Below are 16,449 nucleotides of genomic sequence, written 5' to 3' on the forward strand. Positions count from 1 at the left end.
TGTCTGCTATCACTGTAAAATGTTATACACTTTAATTGCCCATTATCTAGGGCTTTAGGACTAAACAGTTTTAAATAGGGTGGTAATTAGTTAATAATAATAATAATAATGGATTGCATTTATATAGCGCTTTTCGGGGCCCTCAAAGCGCTTTACAATTCCACTATTCATTCACTCTCACATTCATACACTGGTGGAGGCTAGCTACGGTTGTAGCCACAGCTGCCCTGGGGCAGACTGACAGAAGCGAGGCTGCCATATCGCGCCATCGGCCCCTCTGGCCCTCTTCCATAGTTAAGTGACTAGGGTCATTACTTTTATCGAGTAGTAAGACCTGTGCAGCTTTCCATATTTAAAAAAAATTGGCTGTAGAAAGTGTTAAATTACAAATAAGAGTTATAAGTCTAGCGATCAGATCAGCACTGAGGTGGAGGAGGGATGGATCACCAAGTTTACTGTAGGCGTCCCTATGATTTATCAAGTCAAAAGAGAATTTGTTTTCAGTTTTGTATATCTGGTGGACAACATATAGAATTAAAGATGCTTTTGTACACAACCAGTGCTTATAAAACTAATTCCAAGTCAAGCTGAATTGATGATTTAAATCTATATGACTTCTAGTTGTAAAACTGATTTTCAAAACAGTTTTTTTGAAGCAGGTGAATCAAGTGGACAACGTTGCAAAGATATGAAGGAGATGTTACAAAGATGTTTCAAAGATATAATATATATAATATATATAAACTAGATTTTGGCTTACAATAGTCTAATACAGTAACATATGTGTAAAATTTGGACAATAACATGACAGACGGTTTTTGGCAGCTTTATGAGATGACTGAGAACTAAGGGTTGAAATGTTATTTTATCAAAAAAAAAAAAGAAGTAGAAGGGGTTTATCAAGGATATTGTTAAAAATTGGGCAGAAAAGATAAAATGCCTGATTGTTTTCAAGAGTTTTCAGGATGCTGTCTATTGATTTTTACACGTTTTTTGTTTTTTTTTTGAAAGCAAAACCACTTGGTCTAGAATTTGGGCAAGGCATCTGAGGAATCATCTGTTCATAATAGTTATTTTACTCATATATACTGTACTGCTGAAAAACCCTATATAAGACGGAAAAACTAGCGTATTTCTTGGAGAGTTGTCAACTGCTTCTATTAGTTAAAACAATGTTGTTCAGTGATGACGAGTGTCCGTACTTGAAAGGTTGATCATTCTGTCGACCAAGCTTGGTGTCACAGGCTGGGTCTCTGGGTCTTATTTTGTAATTTTGAAGTTCTCATTTTAGTTTGGTGATTATAAGTTTGTGTGTTATTCTTATTTCGGGTTTAGTGGAGGTTTAGGTTAACGATTACTTATCAGCTGTCTCCTTGGTTTCTGTGTGTCGTTCCTTGTCTAGACTGTCATGTGTTTTAGGTCTGTTAAGCTTGTGTTGTCATGTGTAAGTCTCCATGTTTCCTATTTTATTTTGAAAAGGGTCTGGTGTTCTGTGTTCATGTGGTTAGTTTTACTCCCCCCTGTTTCATTCGAGTCAGCTGTGTCCTCATGTGTCTCCACTTCCCCTGATCACCTCATGTGTGTATTAAAGTCCTCAGTCTTCGTGTGCTCAGCATTGTGTTGTATGTGGATCTTACCCTTGTTGTAGAAATCCTAGTCCAGTTCATAGTGTCTTAGTTGAATCATAGTTTCACAGTCTAGTTTGTTTTCTCGCTTTGATTTATGTTTCATGTATATCAGCCGAAATAAAGGCTCGCCATTTGTTAGTATTAATTCTGTTCCTTCGCCTGTGTCCGCACCTGGGTCCTCCATACACACTCCATCGTGACACTTGGCTCTAATCCAGCATATGTGCTATCAGAAAACAGCAATTGAGACTGCAAATTAAGGAGTCTGCACCTCAGAATGGAGAGAAAAAAGGTTTTATGACAATTGTTTAGTTGGGACAGGGTCGGGATCTTGTGCTTTGCAATTTCGCAATGGTCCTCAAACTTGTGCAGAGAGCAGACATTATGTTGTTTCAAACTGACACAAATTTTGTGTGAAGGATCATTACTAATGATGAGTTGGTTCTCCAGTGAAGCCTCGGCAGTTTTCCACAGTTTTCAGATGAGTCGATAGTTTCCAGGCCTGGATGCAGAATTTCAGGTAATGAACGAGGCCGGAAGCAAGCCTGTGTTTTTTGGTTTGTTTTTGATTTGTCTTCAGGCAACTTTATTCCCAAAACTGGAAATCAAAATGAAGGATCGCCATTTTGACACACACGAGGAGATCCAGCACTCCTCACAGAGGCACAAGTAAAAAGGGTCCATAACAGGACTTCTGCATTGGGATCTAAAAATAGCAGCTGGACTCAAAACGTTTTGATAACCTCTTATAAGGGCTCCCATCACTACCAAAGCTGTCTGTCATATTCTTCTTAGTGGGTTGTTTAAGAGTTCTGTTTCAATAATAATAATAATAATAATAATAATAATAATAATAATAATAATAAAAATAATAATAAAAATAATAATAATAATAATAATAATAATAATAAACAAAAAAGTAAATACAAGTAAAACTAGCAAATATATTAAGGTTGTACAGAATTTAGTATGTTCTAAAATAGTAGAAAGTACAATTGATTCTTTTCACTTTGAAGACAGACACACTTTTAAAATGCTTCTGTTCTGCAGGTTTGGAGCTGCTGTAACTGATGCCCATCGGAGAAGAGCACACAGTGGTAAGGATCCGCCCTCAGCTCAACACTGCTAACCTAACCCTGAGAGCTCCCAAATCCTGCCAGGCATTATTCATATCACTCGCTTCTCCTTATTTGGCCAAAAACACTGCAAGGCTTTAATCCGGTGTCCATCGTGTAGCACAGCAGATTCAGTCAAATATGCTCATGTGCACACATACCACAGAACGTACTTTATATGAAATCAGGACATACAAAAAGCTGCTTTTCATAGGTTGATACAGTGCTTTGAATCGAAGTACCTCCAGATGCATTTGCAAAAATTCTCATCCCTCTGGGAAACACTTTTTCCCGAGAGCAACTACAGGCTGTTCTCTGTGTGAGCGAGCTCAAGGCTGCTGAACTGTAAATATCTCCCAAATGACACTTTTACATGCTCCATTTAATCTTCTTCTTCTTTTTCTTCTTTTAGCCCGTCTGTCAAATGCTTTGATTGACTTTGCTTATGCATCACTGTTCCATCCACAGCTATCATTTTTGATCAGCTCTAAGCACCTGAGCAGAGAACTGCTGGGCCAGGCATGAATGAAGAACCTGCCCCAGAACTACTAGCGCGTGCTAAACAAGCAAATTCTAAGGTGTGCTTTTATAAGTTAACTACTAGAAGTTGCAAGAACAGCTAAAAAATCTTCATAAAGTAAAAAGTGAGCTGGGTTTGAGCCTGCCCCAGATCGTTTCCTGCGTGTCATTCCATCACACTCTCTCGAACAGCTTTCCTGTCTACTCTCTCCACTGTGCCGTCAAATAAAGGCTTAAAATGCCAAAAATAGAATCTAAAAAAAGAATAGCGAGTGGTTCTTTGATTGGATACAGTTGCTAGACCCTGATACTGCTGCTTAAAGCAGTCACTTAAACAGAGGAAAAAAGAGCACCACAAAAGCAGGATTTGTTCATATCTACTTATAACAAATAAAAGACTGCCTGCAATAAAAGTTTACCACCTCTGTGAAGTGGAGAAAAGCCCCAGCTAGCTTCCTCATGGAAGAAAAAAAACTGACTTTACAGCAGCCACAAATCCATCCATTCCTTTCTATTTCCTTTACCAGATTCAGGGTCTCAGGAGCCAAAGTCCACCATGGACAGGTAGCCAGTTTGACACAGAGTTGACAGAGAGAGAGATACAGCAGGCAAAATAAGTACTGAACACATCACCAGTTTTTTAAGTAAATATATTTCCTTTTTTCTTTTTCTTTTTTTTTTTTTGCCTGTCCCGTTTGGCTCTTTTGCCATCAGAATTGTTGTCTAAAGGCAAAGAAAGATGCCCAACGGATTTACTTTACCAAACTGATCATCCCAGCCTTGCCGTAATGGTCCATTTGATTCACCTTTTATTGTTTATTTTATTTTCACTTACTGAATATGGGACAGACTTCACTGGGGGAAAGAAGGGGAGAAAGAAAGAGGGAAAGAGAAACAGCTGAGAAGAGGGACGGGGGAGAAGGGCAAAAAACAAAAACCAACAGAATGAGCAGAAAAAAGAAAAAAAAGAAGAAGAAAAAAAGAAAAAAAATGCATATATCAATCACCTGGGTCACCTGCTGAGAAAGAAAAAAGAAAACAAGTAAATATATTTCCAAAGGTGCTATTGACATGAAATTCTCACCAGATGTCAGTAACAACCTATCCAATCCACACATGCAAAGAAATCAAACCATATATTCATTCATTAGTAGTTTAAATTCTTCTGTAACCAATCTCATTATTATGTTTGCAACATTAAAGTTGCAAAGGTCTCGAGAGAGCTCATTGGTTGTACCCATCGTGAGAGGTTTCTTGTGTGATACGTTGGTAATGAGACACCTTTTTATAGGCCATCAGTTGGGACTAAGCCAGCTGATATTAATTAGCACTGCAAGATTTTTTTCTAATTAATTTCTAATTGATAGTGTATGGTGTCTTGATTTCCATGCTTTTTTCACGTATTCAATACTTTTTCCCTGTGTCATTTCTGATTATTGCACATAAGTTATGGACATCTATGGTTTGATTTCTTTGCATGAGTGGTTTGGATGGGTTGTTACCAAAATCTGGTGAGATGTCAAGGAGCTTTAGAAATATATTTCCTTAGAAAATTGGTGCCATGTTCAATACTCAGTACTTATTTTACTGGCTGTAGAACAGCGGTCCTCAACCTTGGCGCCATGGACCAGTTTAATGTCAGACAACATTTTCACGGACCGGCCTTTTAATACAACAAAATAAAATGATACGACCAAGACAAAAACTGTGGTATTTTGTTAATATAATAATAAACATGAATTCGCTGTGTAATTGTGTAACTTTATTAGCAGCGTCCTCCAGAAATGCGCCAACAACACTGAGAGTAACATCCTCCTCTCTGCCCCTTAATGCACTCTGGTCGCTATGGTAACGTGTAAATATTACTTTCAAAATAAAACACTCCTACAACACGGGAAAAGACCCAGGGAAACCGAGTTAATGATGAAAACCCTCAAAACCATAAATTTCACACCCGAGCCTCAACTCTCGCGGCCCGGTAGCAAACGAATCAAGGACCGGTACCGGTCCGTGGCCCGGGGGTTGGGGACTGCTGCTGTAGAAGAACATTCACACCTACAGCCAATTTAGAGTCACCTATGAACACACACAGAGACACAGGGAAAACATCCTGTGAACACTCTGTAAATCACAAATATTAGATATATTTTTCAAAAACATAGTGAGAACAGGCAACAATGACTGGTTCCTAAAAATAAAGATAACACTTTCTACAAGCTGTCAACACCAACTAAGCCCAGCTGGAAGTGACCCAGTCTGTCTGGTTTTGATCAGCCAGCACATCCAAATCACATCAACCTGACAATCATGAAGTGCACACCCAACTTAAACATTTTAAGCACATAAATAATTCGCATGTCTCAAAAACAGCTCTCCAAACATTTGCACTGTTTCATTGAAACCTTGGCCAACAAACAAAGTGCATAGAGCAAAGGCAAAAGGCATCACTCCCACACTGTCATGACAGATGCTTATAGAGACTGCGCCTGTTGTTAAAAGAAATCTGTGGGTGTGATGTTCAGTCTTTGTTTCTCAGTCACTCATCAGTCACTGAGAATGATAGGGCGATATTTATTTGTTTGCTAAATTGGAGAAAACCCAACAACACCGACAGCTCCATGTGTCAGTCATTTTTCATTATTATTATTATCAGTGTAAAAATTCCGGACCACACTTTGGCTAAAAATAAAAGCTCAATAAAAACAATGAGTGAGTGGGAAGAAAGAAAGGTCTACTTCCTGAGTGGATTCCACAACAGCTAGCTTGATGCAGCGATGACTCATTGGGGGTTATGCGCACACGCACAGACACACATGCACAAGCGCACACACACTGATGGATGGCAGATGCAGGGCTAGAGTCGTCACGGTGGCGCCAGGTGACAACAGGGTCTCAGAAAGCCCACGTGAACATTAAGTCTGGTTCTGTGGCGCCAAATGTCCAGCCAGGCTGTTAGTTGTGTCATCGCAAATACTGAGGACAATCGTACAGCCAAGTGGAGGTGATAATGAACAGAGTAAGAAAGAAAAATGAGGCTCTCATATGAGAATATAAAGGTGGCAGGGAGAGGCTGAACATCACATGAGAACATAGATTTAATGAACATCAGTTGATTACCTTCACCAGTCCTCCACTCCGACGTATAAAATTAGCCCTAAGCCATATGAAATGTTAAACCATGACTCTAACCTAAATAGCTGTCTGATGCATAAGAATAGGAGATCACGAACAACAATAACAACTAACCCTTTAATATTATGACATAGCTTTTGTTAAGATTTAGTTCAGAATACAGGCACAAAAATAATTCTTTAACTAAATACACTGGAGCTCTAATTGTGCTTTTTTACGATTAGAGGCTTTTTGTAAAAACAAAAGACCAAAAAAGACCATCGTACAAAAATAAATAAACAGAATGTCAGTGACGTAGTGACTCATTGTCAGGGTCCCCGAGCAGTTATGGACTTATGTTATATTATATGTATTTTTGGTGTTGCTGCCCCTCTTCTCCATGCTTGCACATATGTGTGTGTGTGTACGGATGCAGGTGTTTCTGTGAACACCGGTTTACAGGCGCCTTCAGGCCTGGTGGGTGTGGCCCTGCTAGGGGACTGGCCACACCCGAAGCTCCTGCCACACACCTGCTGCTGATCAGGGCTCGTCGGGGGAGCTACTTAGGAGAGTCTTGGAGCTCCCACCGACGCGGAATCATTGCGTGAGACTCCACGTTAGTCATCCAGTTTAGGTTTAGTCTTTGAGTGCATGCCTGCTATAGTTAAGTGTCCTAACAGCTGCCGCTATCGTTTCCTGCAGGAGGAGCGTGGGAAGCCTAAAGAGCAGCGAGCACCGGGAGTGCAGACACACGGGAGCAGAGAGCACAAGGAGGACACGACACGGGAGTCTGGGGAAAGCACGGGGATTTATTGTTGTTTGGTTCCATACACTGTAAATAAACGCACTGCTTATACACAGAGCTCCGCGCCTGGGTCCTCCTTCCCTCACCTTCCCCACGGTTGGCCATCGTCAACCGTGACACTCATCCTGTTCACAGTTTATCTCAACGCAAAAACGACAAATGTGAAATTGAGTACAATTTGGGTGAAGACTCGTTTAGGTGAACATTGTGCACAAATCCCAAAAGTTTGATTCTATTGGGAGAGACGTTTCGTCACTCATTCAGTTTCTCCCACTGAAAATACTACATCCGGGGGAACAGAATCAACCTGTTGGGATTTACTTAACTGGGTGATTCAGCATGGATCAAGACGTTGTGCACAAATGATTAAATTCTGACCAGCATGAGCTTACTGGTCATGTGTCTGAAGCAAACACAAAGTGTTTTGTCAGCTCATCCATCCACCCCGGCATCCTCCCGTTTCTGAATATGTGACTTTAAAACTACTCAACTACTCCTGTCTCAATTGCTTTGAACATGAGAAGGCATTGTGACTTTTCAGAGTGGCTTAAGAAATGAACTACTGGTTCTCATAAGTTGTCTCATGTGCAATTTTTATAAAGGAACAAATAGCATACCACATAAAACATATGCCATGTGTTGTGTAAACCCATTTAAAGGTTTTAATGTGCCATTTTAAAACTTTAAATGACACTTCAAATGTTATTTCTACAATATGCCAATTTTCTGACATTAGTCTGAAGTCTGTAAGGTTTTAATAGTTCGCCTAAAAAAATCTAACTGTTATACCCACGTATGTAAAAGTACATTTATTCTTAACACGCTTTTTGTGTATGAGACGTGTTGTGACATGCAGAGGGTTGGTGTGACAGGACATACAGAGGCCACAGGTTTGTATGACAGAAGAGGATGCTGGGGATAAGGTGAGATGGAGGCACATGATCTGCTGTGGTGGCTCCTAAAGGGAGCAGCCAAAGGAAGATTTGATACTTTGTATGTGTACAAATTCTGATGTAAGTGGAAGTACTATCTCCAAATATATACAGATCGGCTGATTATGACATTATAGCATTGATAAATTAAAGCCTAAATGTTATTCCTTTGTATAGTTACAGTTTATTATTCAAGACAGCTCATGGCCCGGTGATGTGCAGCTGAAATACAACAACCTGTAATCTGTTATCGTCTTCTGTGCATATCAGGTAAATGAGTTATAAAACCTGTATTCTGGGTTCTTTAGTACCTATAAACATGTTCTTATGGAGCTGCCCTCTGCTGTTCATCGGTTGAACCATCAGTCTATGTGCTTCCATCACTTATGATTACAGTACAGCATCATTAAAGTACAAGTCATGATTCAGTAGCCTGTAGAACACCTTTGCCATGACTGTTCTTGTATAACTTTGTCAGTCCAGAATGGGAATTCTGGCCCGTTCTGCCACAGCACTTAAGTCAGATTGAGGTCCGGACTTTGGCTGTTTGTTTTAAAGCTTCAATTCTTTTCCTTTTCAATCGTTCTGCTGTTGATTTCTGGTGTGTTTGCATAACCCAGTTTCAGCCAAGCTTTAGTTTTGGGACAGATGGCTTTACATTAGACTTTAGAATACGTTGGTACACACAGGATTCATCATTAACTTAATAACTGCAAAGTGACCAGGTTCTGTGGCTGCAAAACAAACCCAAATCATCACCTCTCCATCACCGTGATTGACAGCTGGTGTGAGGTGTTTACACTGTGCTTGGTTTTTGCCAAACATGGTGCTGTGCGTTCTCATATAAACTGTTCCAGAAGTCTTGTGCTTCTGCTTAGATGCTGTTCCTTTTAGAGAGAATTCACTAAAAAGAACATGCCCATCTAAACAAGCCGTCTGTTCCTGCTCTGCAACTTTAATGTTTAACACTTAACTTTACCCGTCAGAGTATGGATTCGCAGAACACCCGTACATGCATTCCGTTACGCCCCAACACTGATGCTGGGCAATAACTCAGTGAACAAAGAAATGTGACTTAATCCTAAGAACAGTGGCGTGTGCAGCGGGGTGGCCTGCCCCTCCCCCCGCCCCCACCAGACTGGCCACCCCAGGTGCCACCCCGAAGCTAAAACAATAAAATTCAATCAAATATCAAATGTACGATTATGTTTCCACAGTAAAGCCTAGATATCCGAGTGTACGTGAATGCAGCATTGGCTTCTGCACTATGAGCATCACATTAGCAAAGGTAGGAGAGCCAAGCAGGAAAGACGCACTGCAGAAAACAATTTTTCGGCGAAAGAAAATGAGGAGAGAATAAATGTCCCGGTAAGTAATATTAAGTTTGTTGAGTTTAGTAAACTTATTAGAAATTAGAATACCAAGGAAAAAATAACACTTAAAGAATTATTGCAACCCTCGAATATTTCAGACAGTACTGGGGGAGCTAGCATAAGAGTTATGAGTTATAAGATATAATCCAAGTTGTAACATTTGGTTGCAGGTTAACATAGCTGGACTGGCCATCGGGCATACCGGTGGGCTGATGACTTTTTTTTTTTGTAAAGGCATGAACAATGAGAGGTGGTGGATTGGCCAGATGCTGGCCGATGTGTAAAAAATAACTCAGTTGTTTGGTGGTGGCTATGGCGGGACTTCCACAGAGGCCAGCAGGTGGATGAGGGAAGGGGAGGCAGGAGGAGCAGAGACCCGAGGCGGCCACCGGTCCGAGTGTCAGGTGAACTGAACGTCAGGTAAGAAGTTATGACCTGCAGTCTATCTGGGTCAGATATAAACTAAGTTTGGGTGGAGTTTATTTTTGTTGTGCTGACTTTTTACAGTCAGTTACAATAACTCGTACTGCGTGCTAGCTAGCATGATGGAGTTTCTATACAGCTGGGTGGGTGCTATGATGTTTCTGATAGTGAACTTTATTTTATTCATAAGGTTAGTTAGTAGAGTTGCCAACGGCTCCTTAAAAAATGGAATGGTCCCTCATTCAGAGAAAATATTACACGTTTCGTGTTGAGCTGAGAAGAGACGCAGTTTGTCCCGTACTTTAGCTATAATGAAAAAAAGACACAAAGCTGGATTTATTCTGTCATTACGCTGCACAGCTGCCTCTTCTTCTCTCATTCTCTCCCCCTCCCTCTCCTGTTCCTACTTCAATCATGAAACTGATCAATGATCAGCTGATCGGCTTTTCTCTCGCGTTTGTTTATCGCCCACTTTGCGCCAGAAAGAGGAACCCAGCAGATGTCGTGCTAAACAACAGCAGCACGTTTAAGCTTGATCAGCTGTTGTTAGAATGTATTTAATATTAATTTCTAGTATCAGCTGATGTTTGCTGGAGCCACAGCTGTAAAGCTGCTGGTCATGATGTCTGTTTAGATATGTGGTGAGAGGGAAACATGAAGATGAAACCAGGAGATGTCCTTACTGAATCATCAGAGCTGAACAGGTGATGGAGAAACAGATTTACCTTTTAGGTGACATGAATGAGTTGAAGGGAAGTTATGAACTGTTTCTGAGAGATAAATAACACCAGGATCCTTTTTTATGTAGCTGACAGCTGGTAACTGTGCAGGGGCGGGTCTAGCAAAGTTTTGCCAGGGGGCCAGGTAGGGCATTAACAGGGAAAGGTGGGCACAAAGAAATACTTTTCTTTCTTATTCTCATTTAAAATATCTAGCTTTTATTAAATAATTATCTGAATCTTACGAACAAAGTTTTTATCTGACGTAAAATGTATAGAAATCATACATATACCAAAAAGACAGGGTACATCACTGTCACAACAGCATTTGTTTTCATTCAAAGGCTTTATAGCTTTAATACCTGGTGGGCTGGTCTGTAGTGAAAATGCCCGATTTTTTTGTCCCAGTCCAGCCCTGCAGGTTAATACTGGCAGTGTCACCATGCCAGCTGACTGTATTTATCATCAGCCAGTGTTGTTCTTTATACATCAATATTACCAAAGTTTACCATGAGGCAGCATAGAAAGTATTTACTTGCTTTCAGGTTTTATTCAAATGTTAGTCTTTTCATTTGTTTCCCCACTTTTTCCCTGTTTCAAAATCAAACACCAGTTTGTGAGAAGATTGTCTTCTTTTTTTTAATAGGCAGATAAAGTTTTGCATTGGCATTGGCTAATTGTTAAAAATGTTATAAAAATTTTAATATTCAAAAATGTTTTTGCCCAAAACATATGTGCACTATATGTCAGTAAAAATACTATGCAAATATTGCTGTCCTTGAATGCTGAATAAACACTGACAAAGCACTGATTGTATCTCTTGTACTTTATCAACGCAGTATCTAAAAACTTTACAACCTAACGGTTGGTAGGATTTTTTTTTAACATTATCTGCCAATTACATCTGTCACCCTTCTCCAAATCTGTGCCGCTACCTGGCCCCCCCAACAAAAATTTTCTAGACACGCCACTGCCTAAGAAATATAGTAGTGCTGTTCAAAGCCCAGACGATGATATAAACATTTTTCCACCAAAAGCCGCAGACACAGGAGTCTACAATACAGCTGGGAGCTGATCTGCTGACATCAGGTGGCAGGTAGTGATGAATTTCGGGCTGTGTTTAAACACAGATAATCATCCTAAATTTGGGGCTGACTAAGCATTTCGAAGACTCATAGAACCCTGAGTTAGAGGAACTTAACAAGCACCTGAATAATGAGGCTGATTCTGTTTTTGTTAGTGTGCAGGAAAGAGTCAGAATATCAAGCAGAAAGGGACAAAAAGATCAAAGTGCAAGAAGAATAATGGAGCAGGGAATTGTGCTGCAGACACACCTGCTCTGGATTGTATTTGGAAAGGACTCCTCCACCATGAAACTCCTCCAGCACATCCTTCAGCTTCTTTGTGGAGTCTGAAGAGGCAAGAGAAAAACTGAGTAAACACAGAGCAATGTATTTTACTTTGACTCACATACATCTTAGCCAAAATGAGGATACAAAAAATAAATAAACATGATACAACTCATAAATAAATTCCCAGATAAACACTCTCATCTGTAAGAAGGCGCTCTGGATCAGTTAAGCTGGTGAGTCAGCCTTGTTAAAAGGGGAAAGGGACATTGCGTAGTTCTCACTTTTTGATGCAAATCCTTTATACGCACACACTAAATGCCTTTGTGCAGAATACTGACCTCATCCCACAGCCATCTATCTAATAATTAGAAAGACCAAATATACATGTGTGCATGAAAACCACAGGACCACCATCACCGCAACACATACACAACAGGGTGGCTGTAGCTCAGGAGGTAGAGCAGGTCACCTACTGATCGGAAGGTTGGTGGTTCGATCCCTGGCTCCTCCAGTCTGCATGTCAAGTGTCCTTGGGCAAGATACTAACCCGAATTTGCTCTCCGATGCGTCCATCAGAGTATGAATGCGTATGAATGTCGTTAGAAAGCACTATGTATAGATAAAGTGGGTGTGATTGGGTGAATTAGGCATGTTTTATACAGCGCTTTAAGTACTCCGTGAGTACGGTGGCCCCTAGAGACAAAGCACGTACAATCTCCAAAACACTTGCAAATTCCAAAACACATGCAAACTCCAAAACACTTGCAAACTAAAGAACACATGCAAAATCCAAAACACTTGCAAACTAAAAAACACATGCAAACTCCAAAACACGTACAAACTCCAAAACACTTGCAAAATCCAAAACACGTACAAACTCCAAAACACTTGCAAAATCCAAAACACTTGCAAACTCAAAAACACATGCAAATTCCAAAACACAACGGAAGTGCTCCAGGACGCTAGGGGCAGTGTTGAGCTTTTGTTACCTAGTAACTACACAAGCCAGGAAGTACCAATGACCGGATTTGGGGTCTGCAGCCTTAAAGGCCGCATTTTAAGGCCGATTACGTCACAGCGACAAGAGAAGGCTTTCCCAATTCAAAGGCTGCTCGAAATGCGGCCCTCAAATGCGTCCATAATTTCCCTGAATTTTAAGGATGGGTCGGTGTAGCCTTCATGGCCCAACATATCCCAGACTTCATAGTGCGGTGGTGGTGTGGATAATTTTGCCGAAAAAAAACGGTGGAAGCGGAGCGGAGGAAGAGTAAACTTTCAGAAGTAAGTACTGAATATTATGTCACTTATTTATGCGCAAATATTTTTTTAATGAAGAACATTAAACCATTATTGTTGGCCACATGTCGGGAAAGTTATGTGACATTAGTGATGTCTGTACTTTCAGAATTAACTTGGTTTTAAAGCCTTTACTTTAAAAAATATATATATAGTCGACCTTAATCTTACAGAGAATGTGATGATTTTATGGATAATTAAAGTCAGTCATATATCCACAAACACAACAAGCTGAAAGTCAGTGATGCTGCTCGGTTTGCAGTCCTGAATATCACAGCACAAGGAGGATTCACTGCACTGTTAATGTTAGCTATGTTATATTGCTGCCTCTGTTCGGTGGTGTCGAGCCAAACGGACTTTAACGTGTGTTTGAACGAGCTGACGGTTCACTCGTTAAGCTGAAAGAAAGATGCTTTAATCACAGGAGTCACACATGTGTGTCCACTGTACCATCTGGGAACTCCTCTTGTTTCGTAATAACACAAACACTAAATCCTCCTTCTTTTGTGCTGTTTTGTAGCAGTGTATACACCTGAGACTTTCACCTGTCTGTCTGTCCTGCACTCGCTCTCTGTTTCTTTCTCTCTGATTGTGGAATAAAAGTATGAACATGTGTTTATAAGTCACACTTGTGTTTGAATCCTGCAGCTTATCACACATTTGATTTCCATGTGTGACAACTGCAAGTGTCCAGTGAGGACAGACTGAGGGACCCACTGCTGCACATCATCTGTGAGGCTTTGCAGCCCTGATGATCCACCAGGACAAACTCAGCAGTGTGTGAGGAAGAGGAGGAGGAAGAGCCAGCAGCAGCTGACAGATGGAGAGAATAGACAGACTGTTCCCTGTTTGTGAAGGACTGCTAGAAAAGTTTAAAATAACTAATTGTCTGTCCTGAATCAGTCTTATTAGGTAATGTTCAAATAATTTTATCATTCCAGTGTTTTCAGTGTGGGAGAAAGTACTCAGGGCCTTCAAGTTACACACTATGAAAGGCAGCAACAAGTTTAATATTCAGAAACCTAAAGTATGTATCAGCAGCAGAATGGAGCTAAAAACAAATGTTTGTTTCAGTTCTATGAAGCTTTGAGTATTTTGGATCAGTAGTACTGCTGTGTTTGTTGCATCATATTGCTGTAATTGTTTATATGCTTTATATATTCTGAGGTAAGTTGATCTAGTGTTACATCATATTCTATAAGGATGTTATGTGTTTGTATACTTTGTGCCCAGTTTGACCCATTTAGTAGAAGCCAGCCTGTTTAAGGCTCTGATATCTATTCTGTATGACTGAAAGCAGTTATGACATGGTCTGATTTTCTCACCCAATAAAGGAATATTTCATATATCAGTCTACTCTTCATTTTATCAGAAACAGTTATCACAGCTTGTACATTTTCTTTTTATAAATATATGTAAGCAATGAGTCAAATTTAGTAATGCCAGTATGAAGGAACAACATTTGTCTCTTATATATGATACACCTATATATGCACTGTCAAAGATACTTTTCTTTGAGTGAAGATTTAAGGTGATAAGACATATAAATAACTGAATCTGTACTGAAGCTCAGTATTTGAGAGTAGAAAAGTGCTATATAAGAATCAGTCCATTTACCATCTGCTCCAGGCCTAGTTTCACTGGTAATCTCAGCGTTATGGAAGTAAATCTGTTGGGCATCTTTCTTTGCCTTTAGACAATAATTCTGATGGCAAAAGAGCCAAACGGGACAGGGAAAAAAAAGAAAGAAAAAAGTGTTATGGAAGTATGGAAGTGTTTCCTATATCTGCTGTGATTAGAGTGACACAAGGAGACAAATGCAGAGAATGAGGATACAGTCTCAGGTAATGTGAGACGTGGGTTAAAATACCCGATCTAGTGAGGAGACACAAATCCCTTTGCAGCTGTATCACAAAAGGCACAGGGGGTAAATTCTTGCCAAATTAAAGTATCTGGAGCTTTTGATAACAAGAGAGCAGCCAAAAATATTTTTGATACACTATATTGTCAAAAATGTTCACTCACCCATTCAAATTATTGTATTCCTCGCTACATTTTTTCTCTAAGGCAGCCAAGGTCAAAAACCCTGCTGGAGCACAGACGCAGCAAGAAAAAAGGAGGGCTTGGAGGGTGGGTTTTTGTGTGTGTGTGTGTGTGTGTGTGTGTGTGTAGGTGGCTTCATTAATCCACTGTGCTTTTTCCACATGTTAAGTGTAAGAAAGTGCATTGTTTCTAAAAACATGCAAGTTCCTCCTCTGTAATGTGTCATTAAGTTTCTTCCATGGGAATAACTCTTCCTGCCTTAAAGAGTTTATTTTCTAAATGAGTATGCATGGATATATATGCAAATCCCTCCACTGCGTCTCCAACTCCATACATATTCACCATATCTCTGCCAAACACTAACTGTGTGCTACAGTAGGGTAAGTTGCACTGTGTGAGTAATTCACTAGACATGTCATAAACGGTTTCTAACAAAAGAATGGTGAATTTTGCAGGTTAACCAGTAAAACTCATTACCTCCCATCATGACATTTACAGGGAGTGCAGAATTATTAGGCAAGTTGTATTTTTGAGGAATAATTTTATTATTGAACAACAACCATGTTCTCAATGAACCCAAAAAACTCATTAATATCAAAGCTGAATGTTTTTGGAAGTAGTTTTTAGTTTGTTTTTAGTTTTAGCTATTTTAGGGGGATATCTGTGTGTGCAGGTGACTATTACTGTGCATAATTATTAGGCAACTTAACAAAAAACAAATATATACCCATTTCAATTATTTATTTTTACCAGTGAAACCAATATAACATCTCCACATTCACAAATATACATTTCTGACATTCAAAAACAAAACAAAAACAAATCAGCGACCAATATAGCCACCTTTCTTTGCAAGGACACTCAAAAGCCTGCCATCCATGGATTCTGTCAGTGTTTTGATCTGTTCACCATCAACATTGCATGCAGCAGCAACCACAGCCTCCCAGACACTGTTCAGAGAGGTGTACTGTTTTCCCTCCTTGTAAATCTCACATTTGATGATGGACCACAGGTTCTCAATGGGGTTCAGATCAGGTGAACAAGGTGGCCATGTCATTAGTTTTTCTTCTTTTATACCCTTTCTTGCCAGCCACGCTGTGGAGTACTTGGACGCGTGTGATGGAGCATTGTCC

At 40.0% G+C, this 16,449-nt stretch overlaps 1 protein-coding gene across 2 annotated transcripts in view; it reads right to left on the bottom strand.

Moving 5' to 3' along the window:
* The window catches only part of dgkg (diacylglycerol kinase, gamma), a 161,481-nt gene that overhangs the window by 119,312 nt on the left and 25,720 nt on the right, over nt 1–16,449 (bottom strand). For both annotated transcript variants that reach the window (XM_085435537.1, XM_085435538.1), the window contains exon 3: nt 11,960–12,036. In XM_085435537.1, the coding sequence (XP_085291663.1) occupies nt 11,960–12,036 (77 nt within the window). The remainder of the gene's footprint in view (nt 1–11,959; nt 12,037–16,449) is intronic.

Source organism: Copadichromis virginalis, linkage group LG16 (assembly GCF_057382275.1).
Source record: "Copadichromis virginalis isolate Kocher_CV1m ecotype Utaka linkage group LG16, C_Virginalis_male_GT1.1, whole genome shotgun sequence".
Taxonomy (NCBI): Eukaryota; Metazoa; Chordata; class Actinopteri; order Cichliformes; family Cichlidae; genus Copadichromis; species Copadichromis virginalis.